The sequence below is a fragment of the Diospyros lotus genome, chromosome 4 (assembly GCF_014633365.1).
Source record: "Diospyros lotus cultivar Yz01 chromosome 4, ASM1463336v1, whole genome shotgun sequence".
Lineage (NCBI taxonomy): Eukaryota > Viridiplantae > Streptophyta > Magnoliopsida > Ericales > Ebenaceae > Diospyros > Diospyros lotus.
The window spans coordinates 16,820,706-16,845,885 of record NC_068341.1 but is presented as its reverse complement, the minus strand read 5'-3'; the positions used below and the strand labels follow the sequence as shown (position 1 = coordinate 16,845,885).

The 25,180-nt window shown below is 38.6% G+C and overlaps 2 protein-coding genes across 6 annotated transcripts in view; both read left to right on the top strand.

The window, feature by feature from the left end:
* The window catches only part of LOC127799350 (tRNA (carboxymethyluridine(34)-5-O)-methyltransferase), a 43,810-nt gene extending 29,070 nt beyond the window's left edge, over positions 1-14,740 (top strand). The window contains exons 2-3 of one of the 4 annotated variants that reach the window (XM_052333304.1): positions 12,167-13,222; positions 14,216-14,740. In XM_052333304.1, coding sequence (XP_052189264.1) covers positions 12,243-13,222; positions 14,216-14,303 — 1,068 coding nt within the window. In that variant the 5' untranslated portion in view covers positions 12,167-12,242 and the 3' untranslated portion in view covers positions 14,304-14,740. Of the gene's footprint in view, positions 1-12,110; positions 13,223-14,215 lie in introns of all 4 variants that reach the window. The other 3 variants (XM_052333303.1, XM_052333302.1, XM_052333301.1) reach the window with 3 other exon arrangements.
* A 3,671-nt stretch (positions 14,741-18,411) lies between these two features.
* On the top strand, positions 18,412-24,357 carry LOC127799518 (probable LL-diaminopimelate aminotransferase, chloroplastic). 2 transcript variants are annotated; one of them, XM_052333621.1, is made up of 10 exons: positions 18,412-18,554; positions 18,689-18,720; positions 18,908-18,975; positions 19,187-19,303; positions 20,166-20,228; positions 21,058-21,162; positions 21,357-21,407; positions 21,808-21,936; positions 22,055-22,261; positions 22,516-24,357. In XM_052333621.1, exons 1-10 carry the CDS (start codon positions 18,487-18,489, stop codon positions 22,807-22,809), a joined length of 1,134 nt encoding a protein of 377 aa, XP_052189581.1. In that variant the 5' UTR covers positions 18,412-18,486; the 3' UTR covers positions 22,810-24,357. The 2 variants fall into 2 exon arrangements, with proteins under 2 accessions (XP_052189581.1, XP_052189580.1); XM_052333620.1 differs by having other exon boundaries at positions 18,417-18,554; positions 21,616-21,936.
* The last annotated feature ends 823 nt before the right edge of the window (positions 24,358-25,180 follow it).

Below are 25,180 nucleotides of genomic sequence, written 5' to 3'. Positions count from 1 at the left end.
GAGAGTCCTTCGTTGGAAATTACCCGCATCCAAAAGTAGTAGCCTTGACCCAATCGGAATTCCTTTGGCCATCTTGCTGCTGAAATTCGCCTTACCGCAATCGCCAAGGGAAACCGCCCACCACGGTAGTTGCCTTCAACTGTAGTCAAATCTACAGCCAAGGATTGACTGCTTTGATACCATTTGTCATGAACCTAGGGTTTATAACGGGTTGAAATAGACAATTGGAAAGATCCGATTGAATTAAGGTCAAGAGTAGAATGTATTGGAGGGACAATTGAAGAAGAATGGGGGAGAAATTAGAGAGAAAATGAGGGAGAGCAGATTAGAGAAATGAGAGGGAGATTTGAGAGAATTCTTAGAGAGAGAATGAGAGTTTTCAATTATCAATTCAAGCATATCTTCTCCTCTTACAATGGGTTCTTTATATAGGCTTCATCTAACAAAAATAATAGCATCCATGTGCTGTAACAACATTATAAAATATCTCCTAACAACTTGCTAAGTCTATTACTATAATGCCCTTTTATGGAATCTTGGGTCATGACAGAATGTTAGAATTTTCTGGAAGCTGTAGTTTGTAAGCCACACTACCCACCCTGGCAGTTATGAGGAATGGACCATAGTATTTGGGTTGTTACTTTGAAATAGGTCCTAGAGATAGGGATTTCAGATGCCTTGGGTGTAACTTCAAGTATGCACTTTCCCCTTCTTGGAACTGCCTGTCACTTCTCTTTCTATCCGCGAATTGTTTCATTCGGTTCTTGGAATTTGCCAACTCGATCTTGATCTCTTGTAGAGCTTGCTGCCTTTGTTGGAGGTAGGTATCTAGGGTTGCCACTGAAGATGTCTCTCCAACTGCCGGAAGTAGTGGTGGTTTGTAACCATAAAGTGCCATCAAAAGGTGAGACCTTTTGATGGCACTATGGTGGCTGGAATTGTACCACCACTGAGTAGTGGCCAGCCACTTATGCCAGGATTTTGGTTGCAGGAAACATATACACCTCAAGTACTTTTCTAGGCTTTGGTTTACCCTTTCTGTTTGCCCATCATATTCTAGATGGTAGGCGGTTGACATGTTGAACTTGACCCCCAATAATCTCATTAACTCCTTCCAAAGCAGACTAGTAAAAATCTTATCGCTATCCAATACTATAGCCTTGTGCACTCCATGCAATGCTACTACTTGATCCATGAAGATCTTAGCAATTTAAAGTGGCTGTACTTGGTGAATCGGTCCACTATTACCATAATACAATCATTCCCTTCTGACCTTGGAAATCCTTCAATGAAGTCCATGGAGATGCTCTCCCAAGGCCCCCCTGGAATGTTTAATGGCTGCAATAATCCCGAATAGGCCACATTTTCTGTTTTGCACCTTTTGCAAGTGTCACACCCCATCACAAACTCCATAACATCCTTTTTTAATCCCGGCCATTGAAAGAGTTGTCTCACTTTGTGATAAGTATTGACAATTCCTGAATGCCCTCCCATAGGTGAATTGTGCAAAGCATCAATCACCTTGTGTTTGAGCCTTCTGTCATTTCCCAAAACCATTCTTCCTTGATACTTGATGATGCCATTTACCAAAGTATACCCTGGTTTAGCCGTCGGGTCGACCACTAACTGCTACAACAATTCTTTAGTTGCCCCATCTGCTTCATAGCTTGCACTAACTTCTTGGCACCAATTTGGAATCACCACAGTTAAAGCAGCTGCTTGGCCCCCTTCAAAACACCTTGACAAGGCATCGACTGCCTTGTTCTCCTTCCCCTTTCTATATTGAATAGAATAGTTTAGCCCCATTAGTTTTGTCATACCCTTTTGCTGTACGTGAGTATTTAGTCGTTGCAATAAAAATTTCAGACTTTCATGGTCTGTTTTGATCACAAATATACCTCATTCCAAATAGTGGCGCCATTTATCCACAACCATCAATACAACCAACAATTCCATCTCATATATACTTAATCCTAGGTGCTTAGGTGCCAAGGCTTGGCTCAGGAAAGTTAGGGGTCTTCCCTCTTGAACCAAAACAACCCCGATTCCACTAGCACACGCATCCGTTTCAAGTATGAAGGGCTTGCTAAAATTCGGCAAGCTTAACGTTGGAACATTGCTGACAGCTTGTTTAAGGTCGACAAACGCCTTCTCTGCCTCTTGACTCCAATGGAATCCATCATTTTTCAATAATTTGGTCAAGAGTCGGCTAATAATTCCATACTTTTTGACAAACCGGCAGTAGTAGCCAGTTAGCCCCAGAAATCCCCTAAGCCCCCTTACACTGGTGGGTCTTGGCTAGTCTAACATGGCTGCCACTTTGCTAGGATTTGTGCTCACTCCTATTTTAGATATAATGTGGTCCAAGTATTCCACTTGTTCTTGTGCAAAGGCACATTTTAACTTTTTAATATACATTGATTGAACCTAAGGACCTCAAAGGTGACTTTTAGGTGGTAGATGTGTTGATCAAAGGAAGGGCTGTAGATTAGAATATCATCGAAGAACACCAAAATGAATTTGTGGAGGTAGGGTTCAAAGATTCGGTTCATCAAGGATTGGAAAGTAGCTGGGGCATTAGTCAAACCGAAAGGCATTACAAGAAATTCATAATGCCCTTGATGAGTCTTGAAAGCCGTTTTGTAAATATCTTTGGGTTTCATCCGAATTTGATAATAACCTGACCTAAGATCTAATTTGGTAAAAATAGTGGCATACTTAAGTTCATCAAGTAAGTCTTCTACTATAGGTATTGAAAACTTGTCTTTGATGGTTATGGAGTTTAATTGTCGGTAATCAACACAAAATCTCCACGAACCATCTTTTTTGTAACAAGCAAAACGGGTGAAGCAAAAGGACTATTGCTGGGCTTTGATTATAGATTTGCTTAACATATCTTTGATAAGTAGCTCAATCTCAGTTTTCTATTTAGGGGAGTATCGATATGATCTTAGGTTCATAGGCTCGGTTTGAGGTTTCAGGTTGATCGAATGATCAAAAGCTCTTTTGTGTGGAAGGGAGTGGGGTTCAGCAAAGAGGTCCTTATACTCAATCAAAAGTAGATTAAGAGAGTCTAGTTCTTGTACCTTTCTTTGGTTGGATGTCTTACTGCTGACCACCCCGCATATCTCTCCTTCTTGTTTAGTGGTTTCTTTGGAAATTTCCACTACATGGAGGGACAAGAGTTGAGCCACCTTTGGAAATCTACCCCTGAACATTCTTTGCAGCCGTTTACCCGAGATGACTTTACACACTCCCACCTCCGGATTGCCCGTCAGGACCTTTTTGCTGCCATCCTTTTCGAAAGTCACCTCCATTTTATTGAAATCAAAGCTGATTAGACTTCCTTCATCCAATCCACCCCTAACACTACATCACAACCCCCTAACTTGAGCAATCTCAGATCTGTTGAAAATTTTTCCCCATTCATCTCCCAACAAAAGCCCTTACAAGACGACTGACTCATCACCTTGTTGCTGTTAGCAATCGTTACTGATAGGGGATGGGAAAGGCTTACCTCACACCCCAGCCTTCTTTCCACAACTTCATCCAAGAAGCTGTGAGTACTCCCACTATCTATGAGAACCATGATCGGCTGATTGTTTACTCTTCCTTCCACCTTGATAACCTTATTGTTGTTCACCCCCTTCAAGGCATGTAAAGAGATCTCCCCTTGATCCTCCCTCTCGTTTTCTGATAGTTCTTCTCCTTCTTCAGTATCCTTGTCTTCTCCTTCCAACAACAACAGTTGCCTCTTACACTTGTGACCCACGAAGTACCTATCCCCACATTTGTAGCATAAGCCAGCTACACACCTTTGCTCCATCAGCTTATCTCCAGCAGCAGGAACATGATTGGTGGAAGGTAAGGCCAGGACGCCTCAGATTTCAAGACTGAAATTTGAGGAAAGACTCCAGCCCCAATATCCATTGCGCCACTCTGATTACATGCAATGAATTCAGCAACTCCTTTTTTCCTCTACATGAACTTCTTTTTCAAAGATATCTGATGGTCCCTTTGCATCTGCTGCCTTATTTATCTGATTGTTATCGATTCTCTTTGGATAATGCCATTCACCACCAATATCATCTCTGATGTTGTAGTCGTCCTTCTTGATAATTCTACCAAAATTAAAACACTCCTTTTGTACATGCTCGGAGGTCAGCAGTGAATCAGTTTCCCGCCATCTTGACTTCCCTTTCGGTTATTCCATTTTAAGGAATTCCTCTCGGTTACAACTTCCAAGATATTCATCGAAGAAATTAGCTGAAAAGCGGTATTGATACTTCTTAGTCAGTATCATTGCAAACCCCTGCAGCAGCTCGTGTAACATACGGTCGAATTCTTCGCACGTTCCATGTATCCCATTGCTCATTTCCTTGCGCCTTTGACTGAACTGATTATCAATTTTCTTTTCCCATGTCTCATGATTATGGCCAAACTCCTCATGATTTTTGTTGAATCCAATTGGAAACGCAACATTCTTCTGTTGCAATTGAAGCTCCCATGGCCTCATGCGCGTACTACCTATCTTGGCATAACTTTCATGGGCAGAACAAGCCACATGCCAAGAAACCGAAGCTCTTTCTACCCTGCTTCGCTTCCCAAATTCAAACGTCCGAATTGAGGGCTACTTTCTCACTTGGAAATTAACCACGTGGGTTGGCAATAGCCTAAATGGATTGGAATTCGCCTAGCTAGCTTGCCAACGAAGTCTGCCTCTCGAACTCCAAACCTCAATGCTACCATAGCCGTCTATCACCCCAGGCATTAGAATCAATTTATGAAAGTCAACCGTCTTTGGTACTATTTCCCTTAAACCGAATTGAAACCACAGTTGAGGCTAAATGGATCTGCTACTAGAATCGGAATTCTCGGCCGAGAATTAACCTCTTGCTTCGCTTCCAAGTACGCACCAATAGTTACTAGAATTCGCCTAAGTCGCGTACTTCCTTTAAACTCTCCTGCTTGAGTTGCCTAAGTCTGTTGAAATGTTGTCTTGAGTATATGGTATAAAAGGATCATGGCAGTAGCAGTGAATGATGGCAGTGTACTAGAGGGCCATTGAAGAATTAGATAGAAGTTTATATCTCAAACTGTAATTAATGGAAATTTGGGGGGGGGGGTGGTTAAACTGTAAATATCTAATGTCTTCTTTAGGGAAAACCGCCCACTCTATAAATAGAGTGTTAGGGGTTGTGTGCGGCCATTTTATTCTCTTCTATTGTAATGAGTGCATTGTATTCTCTGAGAGGAAGGCAAGAGTTCTGATTTAGCTTTGTAATCTTGGGAGAGAAGTTGTTGTTTTGTACTCGGGAATAGGGGGAGATCTTGCTGCTGTATTGGTCGGATTTATTTGATTAATAAGACTGCTCGGGGTGCTCTTTGAAGGCTAGATGTAGGTTTCCTCAAAGGAAACTGAACCAGGATAAATCTTGGCGTTTGTGTGGTTTGTTTTCTGTTTCTTGTTCTTATTTTCTTTCTATTTGATTGCTTAAGTTTTCTATTTCAATTCCTATTATCATCGGGAGGATTTGGGAGTGTTGAGAGAGGCCAATATCTTCTAAGGGTAATTCTGCATAGTCCTAGTTTAACAAATTGGTATCAGAGCATATCCCTAGGTTCAAAGATTAGTCCAAGAATCTTCAAGATTTTCATCTGTTTAAATATCTATCATAGAACAATGTTATAAATGGCTGCAACTAGGTATGATATTGAGAAGTTTGATGGCTAGAATGATTTTGGCCTTTGGAGGATGAAAATGAGGGCATTACTAGGAAATCTAGGACTAGAAAAGGCTTTAGATGAGGAAGAAACACTGCTTGAAACCTCCACTGAAGAATAGAAAAAGGAAAAATCAAAAGAAAAGAAAGATATTGAGAAGAAAGCTTTTAACACCTTGATTTTATGTTTAGGGGACAAAGTCTCAAGGGAAGTGGCCAAAATGACCACGACATCAGACCTTTGGAAAAGATTGGAGACCTTTTACTTGACTAAAACCCTGTCTACTAGGTTATATTTGAAAACCAAATTTTTCTCCTTTAGAATGGATGAAGGTAAGAAACTACGGGAGCACATAGATGAGTTTAACAAATTATGTTTGGATCTTGAGAACATAGACATCAAATATGATGATGAGGATAAGGCCTAGTCTTATTGCACTCTCTACCAAAGTCATATGAAACCTTTGTTGACATCTTAAAACATGGTAGAGACAAGTTGTCTCTAGATGATGTGACTGGAGCCTTAAGTTCCAAAGAATTACAGCATAAGGTTGAAGGTAAAAACTCTATACATGATGCTCTTACAATTAGGACTAGACCAGAAAACAGGGACCCTAAATTTAAGGGTAGGTTTAGGTCAAAGTCTAGAAATGGCAAGAAAATGATAAGATGCTATCACTGTCATGATGAGGGACATATTAAGAAGAATTATCCAAAAAGAAAGAGTGAACTCCTTGAGAAAAACCCTGGAATTTCTTCATTTGCGTGTGAGGTTGACTGAGTGCAAATGCCCTATAAGTGTCTAGAAATGCTGGAAAAGTAGCATAGTTTCTAGGTTTAGGGTGGACTCATCATATGAAATGGTTTTTCAATCTATAGAGTCATAGTAGGTGATAAGTTAGTAGGTAATAATCAAGAGTAAAGTATCAAGGGATTGGAGATGTGAGAATAGGATGCATGGTGGAGCTATTCCACATTCTTTTAGAAGCTGTAAAATATGTTTTTGTTTTAATAGAAAGCCTAATGTCCTTAGGAATAATTAGATAGTGAGAATTGGAGTCCTAAGAGTTGCTAGGATCTCTTAGAGAGATGGAAGCAACCCTCAAGAATAGAGGTTATGTGGTGCATGCTTGCAGGTTCTGTGGATAAGCTGCAGCCACTAAAGATAGCCCATGAGAAGTTAGGTTGGGGCATTTCTTCAGGATAGCTCACATGTTGAGCAAGGACAAATAAAAGTATCTAAGGCTAAGGATATTATGGGGATGAAAATTTTGCAAGTATAAGGGAATAGGAACCATGTAGTTTGGTAAGATTTCCAAATGTAGAAGTCTCCAAAACAGACCTTGCATATGTCAAAAGCCCATTAGAGATCAGTTTTAGGATCTAGGGTGACCTATCTAGGCCTTGTCTCATGGTGGAGCTAGGTGAGGTGAACCTAGTGGAGATGGTGTGTCCCTAAGAAATTCCCAAGCATATATGAACTTACTGGAATTAAAATAAGCTTGCTGGAAATTGCTTCTGGTATGGAAGGGTTAGGTATTGTAGAGTTGTAAAATAGGTATGCCTAGGACTTCTAAAGCTAGGGCTCTTACCTATGTGGGAAAACTCTACCAATAGGGCATAAAATCAGCTGATGCTAAGGGCAAGGAATGGAATCTGGAATGTTGTGTAAAGAAAAACAGCAAGGAGAATCCTTTGGGAATTCTTAAACTAACCTATGAACCAGAGTATAGCAATAGGGAAATCTGGAAATTTTTTGGTCATATTCATTGGGTAAGCTTGGGCTAGATTGTGAGAGGGAGGAAGCTAGTGTTTAAGATAGCTTTGGTTCTTGCAGTGAGGGTCCTTGTGAACAGTGAGAGGAAAAGGGTGCGTGCAAGTGTTGTCTTGTATGGAGTAGCTCATGTTGATCAAAATCTAGATTAAGCAAGGAAAGGGAAATAGAATCATCTCGTAGATAATGAGCAAGGGAATAGAAGGACTAGTGTTGCCTAGGATGGGTAAAAGATAGAACCACAAGTAATCTACCAGTGAGGTATGGAATGTTGGGTTTAAGGAGTCTTATGCACTGTTTTTTGAGTGCTAAGGAATAGACTGGAAAATAGAATCTCTATATATAGAAGAGGGATGCACTCTTGTCCAAATGAATGGCATGGAGCCATGTAAATTTGGGGAGAAAATTAAACTTGGACTTAAATGGAATATCCCTTAGGTTAAAGGGGTGGAGTGCTGTTGTAGTGTCTACTTGTAAATTAAGGAAGTGCTGGGAAATGGGAAAAGTCTAGGAAAATGGCTAGACATGGCCATTGGTTATAGCAGCGCATGAAGGCTTAATTTGTATCAAATAGGTGTCACTAATCAGCTAGTATCCATGGAAAATTAAGAGAGAAATTGGTCTTATAGAGTAGCCCAAGGGATTAGAGGTTAGAGGGAAAGGTAAGTAAGGTTTATTGCTTAGAAGGTCTTTCTATGAGTTGAGTAATTCTTAAGCCAAAATATTATAAGAATTGGAGTCTCTTATGATGGTCCAAGGGGTTAAAAATGAGTGCATGGAAAAGCTGTGTATTCCAGTGGTATGCCTAGTATATTGAGAGGCAGTTTTGTTGATATTTTTCTCCTAATAGAACTCTCAAGGTGTAGCTGAGTGTCTAGATCAGTGTTTGAGAGTGTGGGATAGAGGATAAGCTGGAAATCAAAGGCATAGAGATTGGAATAGAAATGGACAGCTTGAGGCAGCCTAGGTCTTCCAAACATAAGCATATCTTAGTAGGCTGGTAGTTAGAGGAGAGTTAAGAAAAAGAGGTCGAGTAGTCTTGTTTTTTGAAGCAAACATAAGAGAGACAGTGGTAAAGCCTAAGAGGCCGAATATGGGAGCTATGAGTAAGTCTAGCAGTGATAAGGCCTATCCGGGTGGGGTACACTGTTGTTGTGATGTTGTATAAAAGTTTGAAACATTTGGGATTAAGAAATAACATTAAGTATGGATTTGGTTTATGGTGGAGTGTACTTAGACAGGAAGTTATGTATTTTAGGTTGTTGGTTGTATAACTGGAACCCTAAAAGGAATGTCTAGGTAGAGAAAGTTGGGATAGCCAATGGGCAGTCAGTCCATTTGGCTTAGTCTTTAGTCCCACCATGTAGTATATCAATCATATTGGTGTTAGGAATATGTTCATTAGGAAATCCCTTGAGGATAATATCTAATGAGAGTTGCAAGTTTAGTTATTGCAGCTGAAATTTATTCAAAGGTGATCCATTGTTATGTTTTTTCAGCATTGTTTTGTTTGATGTGATTGTGTTTTTTTGAGTGATTAGGTTTATGCAGCAGGTCATATGAGAGCAAGATGAGAGCAGGAGAAGTTCATCTATGAAAGTCAAATGCTTGATGGATGAAGGTTGAAGTATACTCAAGACAATGGTGGAGAAAGTCCATTGTAGTTGCCAACGATTGGCTGTTATGAATCCGCTTTCTCAGTCGCACTTCCTGAAAATCGATTGAATGTTGCTTCGCTCCTAGCTCATCGACAATCGTGACTTATATTGTCGGGCCACTTCACCCTCCGACGGACTCGTGCCCCTTCGGAACATTTGCTACAGTCGCGAACGCCTGGTGGTCCGCTTAACTCTCCGACGGACTGCCGCTTCTCACGAATGAGGTTCGTTCGTGTCACGCCACCATCCGCTTCTCATGAACAACGTCTGTTCGCTTCTCCAGCGTGCTTGTCGGCCGACCCACCTCTGTCCAACTGCAAGACTGTCGGCTCTGGTTGGAATCACCTTCTGATCCAAGTGAGCAGCACATTGCCTAGCCCCAGTCGGATTGGCCTTCAAATCAGAGTCGCAATAGAAACACAGCCGAGGATGGTACTACTTTGATACCAATTGTCACATTTCTAGGGTTAGCTAGGGTTGTGATAAGAATTAGGGGAGAAATCAGAATTGAAAACTTGAAGGAGGGGGAGAAATCAGCAAAAAGAGAGAGGAATTAGAGAAGAAACGAGATAGGGATAGAGAAATTAGACGAAAAGGAAATTCAGTTTCATTTCACGTCATATCCAACCTCTTACAAGTAGCCTTTATATAGGCCTAGCTAGCTGCTAACTGATTTCTAACAGCACCCATGTGCTTCTAACAACTTGTAAAATATCTCCTTACAGACTATTGTAACCCTATTACAATAATGCCCTTCTATTGTTCCTAGAGTCACGACATGAACTTCATAGAAGGCCTCCCAAAATTTGAGGGAAAAGATGTATTTTGGTTGTGGTAGACAAATTCACTAAGTTCAGCCACTTTATAGGGTTATCCCACCCATTTACAGCACAAGAAGTGGCTAGGGCCTACACGGAAAATGTGGTGAAGTTGCATGGAGTCCCACAGTCTATATCAGACCGGGACAAGGTATTTACTAGCCTTTTTTGGAAGGAACTCATGAGAACATTAGGCACCAAGCTTCTAACATCCACTGCATACTATTTGGAAATGGATGGTCAAACGAAGTGAGTTAATCAGTGTTTGGAAGGATACATAAGGTTTCTAAGTTTCTTACAACCTAGGGGATGGCACAAATGGGTACCAGTAGCCCAATGGTGGTACAACTCAAGCCACCATAGCTCTATCAAGATGACCCCCTTTGAGGCTCTCTATGGCTACAACAGCACAAGAAGTGGCTAGGGCCTACACGAAAAATGTGGTGAAGTTGCATGGAGTCCCACAGTCTATATCAGACCGAGACAAGGTATTTACTAGCCTTTTTTGGAAGGAACTCATGAGAACATTAGGCACCAAGCTTCTAACATCCACTGCATACTATTTGGAAATGGATGGTCAAACGAAGTGAGTTAATCAGTGTTTGGAAGGATACATAAGGTGCCTAAGTTTCTTACAACCTAGGGGATGGCACAAATGGGTACCAGTAGCCCAATGGTGGTACAACTCAAGCCACCATAGCTCTATCAAGATGACCCCCTTTGAGGCTCTCTATGGCTACAAGCTGGACTTACTACCAGCTATAGGAGGACACACTACAGTGGTAGCAGTGGAGGCTTATTTGTAACAAAGACGGGACATGATGAGAATAGTAAGTAGAATTGGCTAAGGCCAAGAACAGAATGAAGCAATTGGCAAACAAGAGGAGTGAACAGGAGTTCTCAGTAGGGGAAGAAGTCTATTTGAAGCTTAACCAGCAACACCTCGACACTGACCAGACAACCCATCACCAAGCTGAGCCCCAAGTATTATGGGTCATTTGTTATTTTGGAGAAGATAGGTGCAATAGACTACCTGCTACAACTGCCAGAAGATGCCAGGATACATCCCGTCTTCCACGTCTCGTTTCTCAAGAAAGCTGTTGGAACAAAGAGATCCACCCCCACATTGCCTCCTATGATGGAAGAAACCCCAACAGATGCAGTACTCACAGCTATTGTAGACAAAAAGGTGATCCATCGAAATGGAGCCCCTCTCATGGAGGTGCTAGTCCAGTGGTCCTCTCTCCACTTGGACAACAACACATGGGAATATTTGCTAGAACTCCTCTAGCAATTCCCTAATGCAGCAAGCTTGCTACACATTTCTTGCGGACAAGAAATGCTTTAAGGGGGGGCGGGGATTGTTAGGGTAGTTAGCTAAGTAGTCTTTGTAATTAAGCTGTTATTGCTTGTAATAATGAGACCCTGTTTGGCATAACTAGAGGAATGTTCCAACATGCCGTTAGACAGTTGTAAGCGCATGTGGACAAGTTGAGGCAACCGTTTTGGCTCCTAACTCAGCCCAGATCAGTATAAAAATACTGATTCGCGCCTAAGCTGGTTATGTTGAATGAATTTGGACATCAATTTCTCTCCCAATTCTTTTTCAATTCTTTCCCTCTCAACTCTCATTTCTCTCTCCCTATTTCTCAATTATTTTCCCCCTACATTCTCTATTTCCCTCGCGACAGCCATTCTCAAGTAATTGAGAATTCTCTTGTCAGATCGAGAATCTGACAGTTAATACTTATGTTTTCTTTTTGAGAGTAGTTTTTAGTAAGCCTCTATGAATGAGCAGTAGTGTGGTGTTCAAGAGTCAAGAGGTGCTCTTGTTTGGTTTGATTAACAATTGGAGCCAGTTGTAGACAATCTTTAATCTGGCTGGTCATGAGCTGACCTCGAGGGAGTTGTTTTTCTTTGTAGCCTTGTAAGAAAAATTATAAGGGATCATTAGATATCAAACTGTTCTTGTACAAGCTGGATGCTTGGTTTTAAAATCCTACTTATAAGTTAGAACCTCATTGAAAAATTGGCCCATTTGTGACAATAGAAATGAATTCGACCTTATTGCCAGGATGGGCCTTGACTTGCATTTAGCCTTCTGTTCTTTTGTTTTTTATTTTTTCTTCTCTTTCAGCAGGCTCACAACTAATTATTGTCTATGCTTCAAACTGGTTGTTCTGATGTTAGAAGAACAAGGAGATTTCTTAATGGATGTTGGGTCATCCTCTCTTCTCTTGTAAGCGCGTGTCATCCAAAAACTTTCAGAATGATGAATGAAGTCAAAGAGGATAGTGCTTCTGGTCTTTGTACTCCTTGCTCTAATGGAGAAGCTCACATTGAGCATACTATAATGACAGACCCAAACCAGAGATGTTCATCTTCAAGTGTTCAGTCCACCCCAGAGATTGAAAAGAAGTATGTTCACCGTGTTTATGATGCAATTGCTCCCCATTTCAGTTCCACTCGTTTCGCCAAGTGGCCAAAAGTAGCCACATTTTTGAATTCTTTGCCTCCTGGGTCTCTTGTCTTGGATGCAGGATGTGGAAATGGGAAATATTTGGGATTGAATCCTGGTTGTTTCTTTATAGGATGTGACATTAGCGCTCCTCTCATCAAAATTTGTGCAGACAGAGGGCATGAAGTTATGGTTGCTGATGCCGTAAATCTTCCTTACCGGAGTGGCTATGGTGATGCTGCTATTTCTATTGCTGTGTTACATCATTTAAGCACAGAGAATAGGAGGAAAAAAGCAATAGATGAATTAGTTCGGGTTGTTAAAAAGGGTGGTTTTGTGCTGATTACTGTTTGGGCTGTTGAACAAGAGGATAGATCACTGGTTAACAAATGGACTCCACTCACGCAGAAGTATCTAGAGGAGTGGGTAGAACCAAGTAGCCCCCGGATGCGCATTTCTACCCCGTTCACCTTGGAAAGTATCCCAGAAGCCGAGGAAAATAATTTGGGCGAACATGTTGACTTGAAGGAGACTTATTTGGGTAAGAAGTTGCCAGAAACTGTGCAGTTTTCTTCTCAAATTAAAAATCATTCTGTCATTTGTGGAAATGGGAAAAATGGTGAAAACCAGCAAGAATTTTTTGTCCCTTGGCACTTACCTTATCACCGTGCTGAAGTCAGTGGAGCTTCTGCTTGTGCCCTTGCAAACGGCTTGGCAAAGAAAGATGATAAAAAAGGTGCAGTAGTGTATAACAGATATTACCATGTGTTCAGTGAAGGTGAACTTGAAAGGCAAGTGCATGTTTCTCTTGAGTTGTTGTGTTTATAAAATCTTTTTTTTCACAATGTTTTTCTATATGTGAATCCTGCAAATAGTTGAAGTTAATATACCTTACTAAATGACTTCTTGTGATTTTACTCTTTGTTACCTAGAATGTTGATTATTTTCACGTGAGCAACACGAAAGGAAATAAACTATATTAACACATCAAGCTTTAATCCCACCGTGTGGGGTTGGCTACATGAGTTGTAGCATGCCCATCATTTCTATCTATGGCCTTCTCTTCTATGAGTCCCTTACTATTCATACCATACCTAAGAGTCTCTCCCAAGTTTTTCTTGTTCTTCCTCAACCTCCTTTTTTTGAAGACTTGTTCCATTCCATCCATTCTCCTCACAGGAGCTCTATTGGTCATCTTTTTACAAGTTCAAACCATCTTATTTGTGTCTCACTTGTCTTATAATGGAAATAAAGTAAACTAAAAGCGATAAAATGTGGTCCCAATTGCCTTACATAATTGGTGAGTTTCTACCAGTTAGATCTTTGATGCAATATTGATTCTTAAAATTAGTCATGTAATACTGTGTTTCTAGTAACATTATGTCTCACTTGTACATTTTTGTCTTGACTAACTTCACTATTTTTATATTGTAGTTCAATTTTGTTTACTCTTTTTGAAATTTTAGGAAAATAATTAATAAAATATTTAAGAACCACTTTGGGTGCTAAATTCATACTGAACCATAATATCTCTATTGGACTTCATATTACTACTGAAATGGGTGAAGTTTGATGTTCACCTTACCAGTTTTGTGTAGGTTTTTCTTTTCAATATAAATTTCACCCCTTTGTGATAGCCTTTTTTTTCCTTTTTTATTTTATTTATCTTTTTATTCCTCTTTTTTTTGGTTGGAGAGGAGGCTGATTTGGATATGGCATGCTTTGTTGTTCTTGGGTATGTTTAATGTCCTCATCCTTTCTTTTTTCTGGGTTACTTTTTGCAGGTTAGCTTCTGATATCAGTAATGCAGTAATTGTTGATCGATTTTATGACAAGTCAAACTGGTGCATTGTTCTTGAGAAAACAGTATGAGAGACCTGCTGGTTGAGTCAATCTTGGCGAATCTTTGAGCAATATACTTCAATCTGGACAAGTGAGGCGCAAGCACTCAGATTTTGAATGAAAAGCTACTTGTATTCAGGCAACTTAACCTGGGAGGGATGTGCTAGAATTTATTGTCAGGCATAGAATTCTTGTACACAAGTATCAAGGATCATGTTGGCCGCGTCGCCATCCCTCCTTGATTGCTTCATCTTCCCTCCCGTTGTCTTTCTTTGGGGCTCCTACAGAGAGAAAGATGCTTTGACTTTTTTTGACTGTTCAGTGAAAATGTTTTGATAATTTTTCACATGAGTTTAGATCACTCTTGCAAGGAACAATTGTTAAATTCCTTGATAATGTTGTAATTTGATCTTCGGAAGATCTTTGATGAAGTTTATGAAATTGCGGCTGGATGAAAATTTTGTTTATTTTTCTATTTAGCTGTAACTTCGAACTGTGTTTGAGGGCAATATAAGGCAGAAAATGGGACCAACGAAAAAGAAAAAAGAAAATCATTCGAAACAGTGAAATTGGTGGGGAAAGATAGATGGGATGGATCCAATTGAGTAGCCGTCATTGAACTGAAGACTACACAAGATTAGATTACAAAATTAGCCGAGGGGAAACTGAATTACAAGATGGGCTTGTAACTAAAAGATGGGCTTGTTGTTGGGTATTATTTTTCTTTCTTTTGTAACTAATAATGAATTTCTGATTTTGTTCTCTTTGTTTCATTTTCTTACATTCTGTCAATACTAGTGTGCGATTTCTGTTTCTGATGATGATCTTTCTAGTGATGTTCGGCTGCCCCTTTTGAAATCATTGATAGTCTGAAAAATTACGGGAGAATCATAGATGGCAACTTTTTGTTCTGGAGATGTATAATTGAAGGGTAAGGAAGGAAGGAATACTTCTTTGAGATTGTTGAGTTCCGGCCTCTGCTGAGTTAGAGACTGGTTGGTGCATGGAGCAGACTTTGACGACACTTTGCAGCAGCCTGTTGATGACGCCAAACAAGCCTGGAGTAGCTTGCAAATGGTTCCATTGCCAAATTTTAGGTGATTTTTTTCTATTTCAGTTTTGAATTTATTTTTATTTTTATATTTTAAATTTTTTAAAAACGCGATCTTTTTACCATAAAAAATTGTTTCTTAAAATAAAAAGTTATAAAATGCGTTTCCTTTAGAATTTTGAAAAAATTTATTTTATGATATTTTATTTAATGAATTTAATTATTAAATAACAAAATTAACTCTTTTTAATAAAATTTTACTATTAAAATAAAACAATAAATTTGATTAATAAATTATTAAAATACATCTTAACAATAATTTATATTAAATTATACACTTAATAATATACTATATCTTATCCTATATTTTTAATTATAATATATATATATATATATATTACATTTTTTAAACTTTAAATAAATATATAATTTTATTTTCAAATTTTAATAATAATTTTTTTTTCTCTTTTCTTCTTCTCCGACGCCTTACACCTTCTTCGTTGTCGGCGACCACTGTTAGCCTGAGATTCACACAATTAGAACCTACAATTAGAAACTTCAAATCAAGGGGGTTAACATATACAAAAATTAGTCAAATTTAATGGTTGAATTTTTGTAAATCTAATTTTTAATTTTCTGTTACAAGTGAAAAACGCACTGCTAGTCGTCAATGGCCACCGTGGTCGGTGGTTTCCGACGATCAGAGGCAATCGCCCGACACCAAAGGGCTAATTGACCAACATAACCAAAATCAGCAAGATCCAACAGTTAAATCTCCTTAGATCTAAGTTTAAACGTTCGACCCACTTGCCTATATACGCACTACCAGTCGTCACTGGCCACCGTGGCCAGTGATTTCCGATGTTCAAAGGCGATTTGACATCTAAGATCCCATCAACTAACATACTTAAAAACTAACAAGAGAAGAAAGAGAAGATAAAAGACAACTAGCAAGATCAAACAACGGGGTAGTTGATGGTGGCTTGCTATGGTGATAGTGGTGGCAGGCGAGATTGATGGTGGCTCGTGGTGGTGATGGGGATGGTTGGTGCGATCAATGATCAAGACTTGAGAAGGAAAAGAAGAGAGATTTGAGAGATTTTTTTTGGAGGGAGGGGGTATATGTTTTTCCCTTGGGTGTTTTCAGAAAACACCCAAAACAGTTTCTTTCAAAAAAAAAAAATTATTTTTGAAAATATATTTTTAAAAATAGTAAAGTAAATACGTTTTTAATATTTTAAAAAATTAAAAATTTAAAATAAACTGAAAACAACAAAAAGAATGGAGCCTTAAATTTTGTGAGCCCGGCTGCATTCAGCTATAGGATAAGACAGGCAATGTTATTTGTTTTCCCTACGTCTGTGTGTTATGGACCAATTTGAAAATATATTTTTAAAAATAGTAAAGTAAATACGTTTTTAATATTTTAAAAAATTAAAAATTTAAAATAAACTGAAAACAACAAAAAGAATGGAGCCTTAAATTTTGTGAGCCCGGCTGCATTCAGCTATAGGATAAGACAGGCAATGTTATTTGTTTTCCCTACGTCTGTGTGTTATGGACCAAATTGGTTTAGTGAGTTGGTCGTGCTATAGATAGGGAAATGGACAGATTCATTTTGTGGAAAAGATGAACCTTCTTGGACTATTCTATGGGGTGGTAGGATTCCCTATCCCAAGTGAAAGATTAGAAGCACTTGGAAAATGGCAGAAAAGGACTGTTCCTTTGCAAGTCACTGAAACCAGTTTGTTTGCATGGTTTTTGTTTTTATTGTACTACTAGTCTACATGCATCATCTTCATTGACATTTCACGGAAAGTAGCTTGGAGCCAAGATGCCAGAAAATTGGGACTTGATCTTTCGGAGTCGAAGATAGTTGGAAATATTTGCTAGGAAGATGTTGGGCTTCGTTACTATTATTATTGTTATTTTTTGACGGGCAAGTTTTTTTTTTCAGTTAATTTTTTCTAGGTAATCCAAGCCTACTACGTACGATGGCTTTTGAACACACAAGTTAGCTTGCTAGAAGGTTCTATGGCAGCCAGTATTCCTCGCATGGGCTTCAGGAAAATGTCCTATATATGCGGGAATTAGAATTTGTCTTTGCAAAGCTGGTTCTCTTATGTCTTCCCACATTACATATAGCTTTCATGAACTTCTCTACCAGCTTTCTACTAGAACTAGTATTATGGCAACATTTTTGAGAAATTTGATCACTTCATAAGGTAGTGGAACATTCAGGAAAAGTACCCAATTTGGATTAAATATTTTGACTTGTCATGACCCTAGATTTTGAATTTTGGATTTCTAGTTGAAAATCGAGAAAGAGAAAAGAAAGGGAGAGAAAAGAGAGAATTTATGTAGAAAACAAAGAAAAGAATGCAGGGAAATAGAGAATGGATATAAAAAAATAAGAGAATTTTAATTAATTTCTTGATAATCCCGGATTTAAGTGGCATAGCTTTATATACAAGGGCAGATCTACGTTTGAGCTGCTTTGGGCTCACAATTAAAATTAATTTTATATTAAAAAAATAATTTATAATATAAAAAATAATTTTTAATAATAAATTAATCTTAAAAAAATTATAGCCCACCCCAAAATTTATGATGTATAGTTTTATATGTTAAAAAAAAAAATCAGTCTCCCCCTACATAAATTTCTAGATCCACCCTGATTATTTGCTGCAGTTATTACTTGATATTTGCAGCAATTTTGGTATTTGTAATAATTATTTAATTATCTTGTTAACAGATTCTGCTGACAATTATAACTATAAAATAATGTTCAATTGTTGCTTTCTATTATCTCCTAGTTCACTGCATGTACATTATTGGAGTGGAAAATAGTCTGGGGGGAGTGTGGAAGATAGTCTGGGCAATTCCATTCAATGTTGGACGGAAGTGCCAATGGATGTCGTAGTCCAACAACCTGTGATCACCAAAAAGAAAAAGAAAAAACTTGAAAAGGATATTCTATTTGGGACTTGTACTTAGAAATTGCTAGGGCAGGAGCAGCTTCGAAGAAATTTACACCACGCTTATGGCTTGACATGGCACGGTAAGTATATAAATTGCTGTTGATGCATCAAGTCCCACATCCAGTGCCGTGTGTGAACTGTAAGGAATTTGATACCATCATAACCCTTTCGAATTTATATCATGTATCATTCACAGTTGTCGTCTGGCATTTGCATGCCAGGCGCGATTCTCATGCAACCCGGGACCAGGTAACTGTTGTGTAGATTATAATTAATTCATGGAGAAAAAATGCACTTCCTTCATACACCTGATCTACTTTCTTCATATTATTTAGTTTATCGCAATATTTATGTCAACTCACATCCAGTTTTTCTTTTTCCAGTGTGAAATCTGTGGAAACCGAGACAAGGATTGGTACGTACTTCCACTGCATTAATTTCAGGACATCAACTTGTCATTGGATTGGCTAAAAAAAATACTTGGGCGTTTTCTGATATACTCTTTTCAATTAAATTTAAGATGTGTTATTTTCACTTTCAGCACTCTGATTATTCTTTTACTCTTTATGTAAATGCTTAACATGCATGCAATGTGATCACAGGTCATTGCACTAATGTTCCCCGTAACACCAATATGGAGAATCTGCGAAATCAATACTTGTTTCCACAGGTCAGTAGAATCTATGGCCTATTTTACTCAGTATGTTATATTGATTAATTCCAGAGCACATTATTTCTCATTTTACATTGGTGATAATATATTAAGCTCTCCTAATCAATCATGTTTAACCACCTATTTGATGCTAATCATAGTGCACCTTCCCGTTTCATAAGATTACTACGGCGTTGTTCATATTATCATGGCATGTTCTTTCTCCCAGATATGTGCGCGTGAGATGGAGCACGCACGGAAATATCCACAAGCAAAGTTGATAAGACTTGGAATTGGTGACACTACAGAGCCTATACCGGAGATCATAACAGCAGCTATGGCAGAGGTGACTTATTCGCTTCCTGAACCGGATACAGCCAATTCATTTATTGTCTTAGAAGTGTTTCTTTCTTATTTATTGGAGGGGAAGTGCTAGTTTTGTATTTGATTTCGTTTAATATCTTTTGTTCGCAACTTGATGGACTGAAATTATCGGCACGTCTTCAGTTCCTTGGTCTAGACCACATGTTCCTACAATTCGGGGACTTCAAAAGATAAAATGCTATAATTTGGCCCAAGGAGCTCTGGTTAGTTCAACTGAAGAGTGTTATTGTTTCTGAAAGCTGACATGGGAAGACGCATATCAACCATCTCTCTAAGCGCATCTCATGTGGTATAGAGACGATGAGTTGAAACCTTGTAACTTGGTTGATAACAAACGACTATTTGATCCCAGAATTATTTGATAAGTAGTCATCTTATTTATAAACTAAAACTGTGAAGTTATATTGAGAGAATTTATTTACTTATGTCTTAACCAGGAGTTATCCTGCTGAACTACTGTACTACTGGACTCAACGTGGTAGCATTCCATACATATACAAAGGCTATTTATGCTTTATAGTTTCATGCGAAAGAATAACTTTACCTATAGTAATATTTAAACCTAGCACCAAAATCTGAGGGAAAAACTTCAGCCATATTAATCGCATGAATCCTATAATGATTGATGAATGTGTAGTCGTTAGCAAATAGGCATAGAGGGGCAATTTGCTTTGTACTCAGAGCTTTCATTTTTCATGCTCACAACCAGCCTTTGGAGTCCTTGAACAGAATTGGGATATCTTCTACTACATCATGTGCTATTTTGAACCCCATAATGTCAATGAAGGATCATCATTTATAAATCTGTTTCTTCTGTCTTGCAGCATGTACATGCATTATCAACAGTCAAAGGTTACAAAGGGTATGGAGCAGAGCAAGGGAACATGGTAGTATAACGATTACTTGTTTTCATCATTTTCTGCTAAAAGCTCCATTTGCTTCTTGTTTGTAGTTTTGGTGCTCGGTTCCTTTTTCGTTCTTTTGTCCTTATGTATGATCTAGATATTTTGTGGGTGATTATGCATGGACCAGCTTTTGTTTCTTCTATCACTTCTTGTATGGCATGACCTAAGTGACACTTTCATGGTAGCATGAAGTTGATTGGATGGAACATACACTTCTGATGGCGAATTATGAGACTTCCAAAGGATTATATGCACAATAGTGCTAAAGCATCCCCTTCATATGTGCCTACAAACCGGAAGTATCCAACTGCCATAGTTCTTCATGGTATCAAATCGTTGCAACACAAAGTTGGAAGCAAAACCAGGCTCGCCAAAGCTTGGCTCAGTTTAGATTGAATAGCTTAATTAGACCCTTCGTTAAAGGAAATTAACTATGGAAAAGGGAGTGCCATTGCTGCCTAATGAGGTGTGCGGTTGGGGTTTTGTGCCTTCTATCAGTTCGAAGTCAAGCAGGCATAATACACTCAACGATCACTTTGTACAAGCTTATTTCTTGGAGTTGACAAACAATAAAATCTTATTCTAGCAGACCATTTTTCTAAAGGATTATCAATTAAAATTGCGTGTTTAGCCAACTTCTCAGTTTGTCACTAATGGAAGGAAAGCATGTATCCTGCTTTATAGCAGTGCGTAACAAACATGTTCCATCTCTTAGCCCAGCTTGTAAGCTGCCATATCAATTGCCCTCTTCCTCGTCTGATTTGCTGTCAACATGCCGGAACTTTGACAAAATAATCTGTCGCATTGGCAGGACTTAAGAGATACAATCGCAGAAACATTTTACAAAGATACGAGTATAAAAAGCAGTGAGATTTTTGTATCAGATGGGGCGCAAAGCGACATTTCTCGCCTTCAGGTAATTAAGCATCCCAGTATCGTATTTTTAGCGAACAGGTTGTCATTGTCAAATAAAAAGCATATGAGATAACATTACATTATTTTCATTTTGAAAAAAAAAAACAGGTGAATGGTCCTCCTGGTCCTGACTTTTCTTTTCTCTGTTTTCTGCTGTATTTTGTTTTGTCCATTTCCTATCTTTTCGGGCTGCAGATGCTCATGGGATGTAATGTGACAATGGCAGTGCAGGACCCATCCTTTCCGGTAATATTATAATTTACAAAGTCCTTTTTTACGTGACAATTGATATGTTCGAGTGTCATCCCTGGCAGGTTTTTATTACAATAATATATAGATGACAATTCAACTCTCTCTCTCTCTCTCTCTCTCTCTAAATTTACTACACTTCAAAATCTGTCTGAAATTTGAACCCTATCACTCCACTGGGAATATGAAAATTGCTCTGAAACAGGCATATATAGACACGGGAGTTATAATCGGTCAAGCTGGCAAGTTCCTGGAGGACACCGGCAAGTATGAGAACATAGTGTACATGAACTGCAGGCCGGAAAATAATTTCTTCCCCGACTTATCCAACACCCCAAAGACTGATATAATTTTCTTCTGCTCACCTAACAATCCAACTGGTTATGCTGCATCACAGCAACAACTGGAGCAGCTAGTGGAATTTGCAAGAGCTAATGGATCCATTATCATTTATGACTCTGCATATGCTGCTTATATCACAGATGAAAGCCCGAAATCTATCTTCAAAATTCGCGGTGCCACAGAGGTATATAACTTGGAGGCTAGGCCTGCCTTCGCCTTGTCTTTACTTTACCAGAACGAACATGTCGAAAGCCAAGCCCTTCCCATATTACATTTACATTTACATGGTTTTCATTCTACAGGTTGCCATTGAGATTTCATCTTTCTCCAAATTTGCTGGGTTCACGGGCGTTCGCCTTGGTTGGACTGTGGTCCCTGAAGAGCTGTTATATGCAAACAGGATTCCCGTCTTGAAAGATTTTAACCGCCTCATATGCACCTGCTTCAATGGCGCATCTAGCATTGCACAGGCCGGTGGTCTAGCATGCCTTTCCACAGAGGGTTACCAGGTTAGTTTCCACTCCATCCACTTCTCAAAACTAAACTATTAAACACCCTCCAGTCTTTTTCCCTGATTTCTTCTACTTAGTGTTCCAAGTCGCAGATGAGCTTACACTTCCTTCAAATATTGCCACTGTTTTGCCTCCAAACTTTCCCATCATTCGACTGCTTTCCAATCAAACAAGCATGTTAAGCTCAACTGGTTTGTCCATTTACAACTCGTTACAGCGTGGTTGGTTCTCTATTTTCATTTCCTTTCCAGGCCTTGAATGCTGTAATTGATCACTACAAGGAGAATGCCAAGATCATTTTCGACACATTTTCGTCGCTCGGGTTTAATGTATATGGTGGCAAAAATGCGCCTTACATTTGGGTTCAATTTCCAGGCTTGAGATCTTGGGATGTCTTTGCTGAGATTCTTGAGAGAGCACACATAATAACAGTTCCAGGCAGAGGCTTTGGTCCGGGAGGGGAAGAGTTCATTAGACTTGGAGCATTTGGACACACACAATCCATCATTGAAGCATCAAGGAGGCTCCAAAATCTTTTCAAATAAATTCCTTAAATTAGTACCATCCATCAGATTTACATTTTGTTTGTCGGCTTCCATTTTCTCTTGTCCTCCTCCAATATTTTGTCTTTAGCCTCCTACGTACTTTTGTCACAGTTAGAAATCATACACCACCAATGCAATGCTGTTGAGTTTGCAATTAAGAATTGGCATGATTTCTAAGTGCAATTATTGTCCTTAATTATAAGCTTGTTTTGTTTCATCATAATTGCTAGCATATACTTATAATTAAGGCCGATGATTAAATCAAAAGGGCACTAGTTTTTTTTTTTTGGTAAGATTTCATTAAAGCAAAAATTTTAAATATAAAATAATTAGATTAGTTTTGTTGTATGATATAAAATGTTAGGTGTATTTTAAAATGTTAGAAAAAGAATTTTAAAATACAGAGGCTAAATTAACTTTAAAATATAATTTTAAAAGTATAATTAAAATAATAAAAAAATAAAAATACTCACACAAGCATGGAAACAAAAATATAATAAGTTTTTGAGCATATATCTTTCATCCTTCACGGACCCCACCATAAACATCAAATTTCTTCCCCTTGTTTAATTTAATTTGGTGCAGAGAGAGAGAGAGAGAGAGAGAGAGAGAGAGAGAGAGAAGCCAAGTCAAAATCAAAATCCAGTTGCTGAAACGTGCTTTCTTCTTCATTTGGTCCTCTAAATTCCAGCCATAGATAGAGGCAAGCAACTCACATCCTCAAGCTCATCCCTTGTTTAATTTAATTTAATGTAATGTGCGATCAACGCATTTGATTTGATGTCTCTCGTTCTAAATCTCTGGCCCACACATGTTAAGACTTTATAAAATCTGAGATGCCAATGCCATTGTAATTTGAAATTAAAATAAGACCGCTATGTTTATACAAATTAAAAAAAAAAAAAAAGCCAGTCTTCTACCAATGTATGTTTGATTCTATTTCTTGCCATCCACTCCACAAAACCTGTCCCGACACAGCAACAGATCGACGACAAATTAATTAAGCTCTCTCTAAATTCCCAAATTAATTTAATTCCTTGCTCCCCAAGCCTAGGCTTCTTGCTCTCTCTCTCTCTATATATATACAGGTTCAGCCATTAATTTTATCAAGTGGTTGGAGGAGAGGATATATAGTTGTTTCCATGGCGTCGGCTGGCTCTACTCTCGCCGAAGCTTATGTAATGAGGAAGCTCCACAGGGAGAAGATGAAGAGCATGGATAAGGCTGCAGATCATCATCATGATGATATCACGAGGACGGCAGCGATGAAGGACTCCGGCGGCTGCCTCTGCGGCATCTTCAGGAAGATCCATCCTACCGCTGCCGCTGTCCCACCGGCCGATTCTTGTAAAAGAAAGGATGCAGCTGGTTGCGTAAACACTACTCTTTCAAGTGCGGGGCTGACTGAATAAACTCAATCAATGTCTGTAACCCTGAATCATATATATATAAGTTGCAATTTGCTCTGGCAAACTATGTAATATTATATCAAGGCTGCCTTGTGCATGTTGGTCTGTAATTTGAGTTGGATTGAATTGTTTTCTCTCAGACTTTACATATGGTCTGGTGGGTTCACAAATTCAGTACTGGCTGATGGATGGTTAATTATGTGTTACTTTATGAAGGTTTTGTGTTGCTTTAATTATCATGATGATAACGAGCTGCAGGCTTCAGATTGGGAAGTTTATAATAAAGGAGGACCTTTCTTAATTTCTTCTTTATTCATGAGTAATTATATTTCTCCCTCTCTTTTTCACTTTTATCACTGTCACTAACCAAAACGTATCCCTTCCTTAATTGACAGTGTTGAAAGCAACAACGACATATTTTTCTTTATCTCCTCCCACCTCTAGCTAGCTGGCTCATTAGAAGTAGCCAGCCCATTGCTGATGATTTGAATAACAATGGGGCATGACAAATCATATGGCTGTTATGAAAATCGTTTCTCCCTCCCTCATTTCTTTGATACCCTCAAGCTTTTCTCCCCCCCCCCCACCGGCAACCCCTCTTTCTATATACAGAGGGTTAATTACCCAAAAAAGGAACTCATTTTTTGCCATATTTTCAATTATGTACTAAACTTTTAATTTTTTTCAATACCATTGCTAAAACTTTCCATTTGGTTTAAGGGAAAATAACAAAAAAAAAAAAAAATCTTAAACCTTTTTGCAAATTTACAACTTTATTCAATCATTTTAATTTTGACAACTATATTTTAATTCACTCAATTCAGTGCAATTTTATCCAACACTTAAAATCGATCTATGAGACGTGTGTAATTGTTGACGTAGCACATCACGTGTCATAAACAATAAAAATATAAGTGAAACTCATATGTATACATAAGAAAAATAAAAAATAATATAAAAAA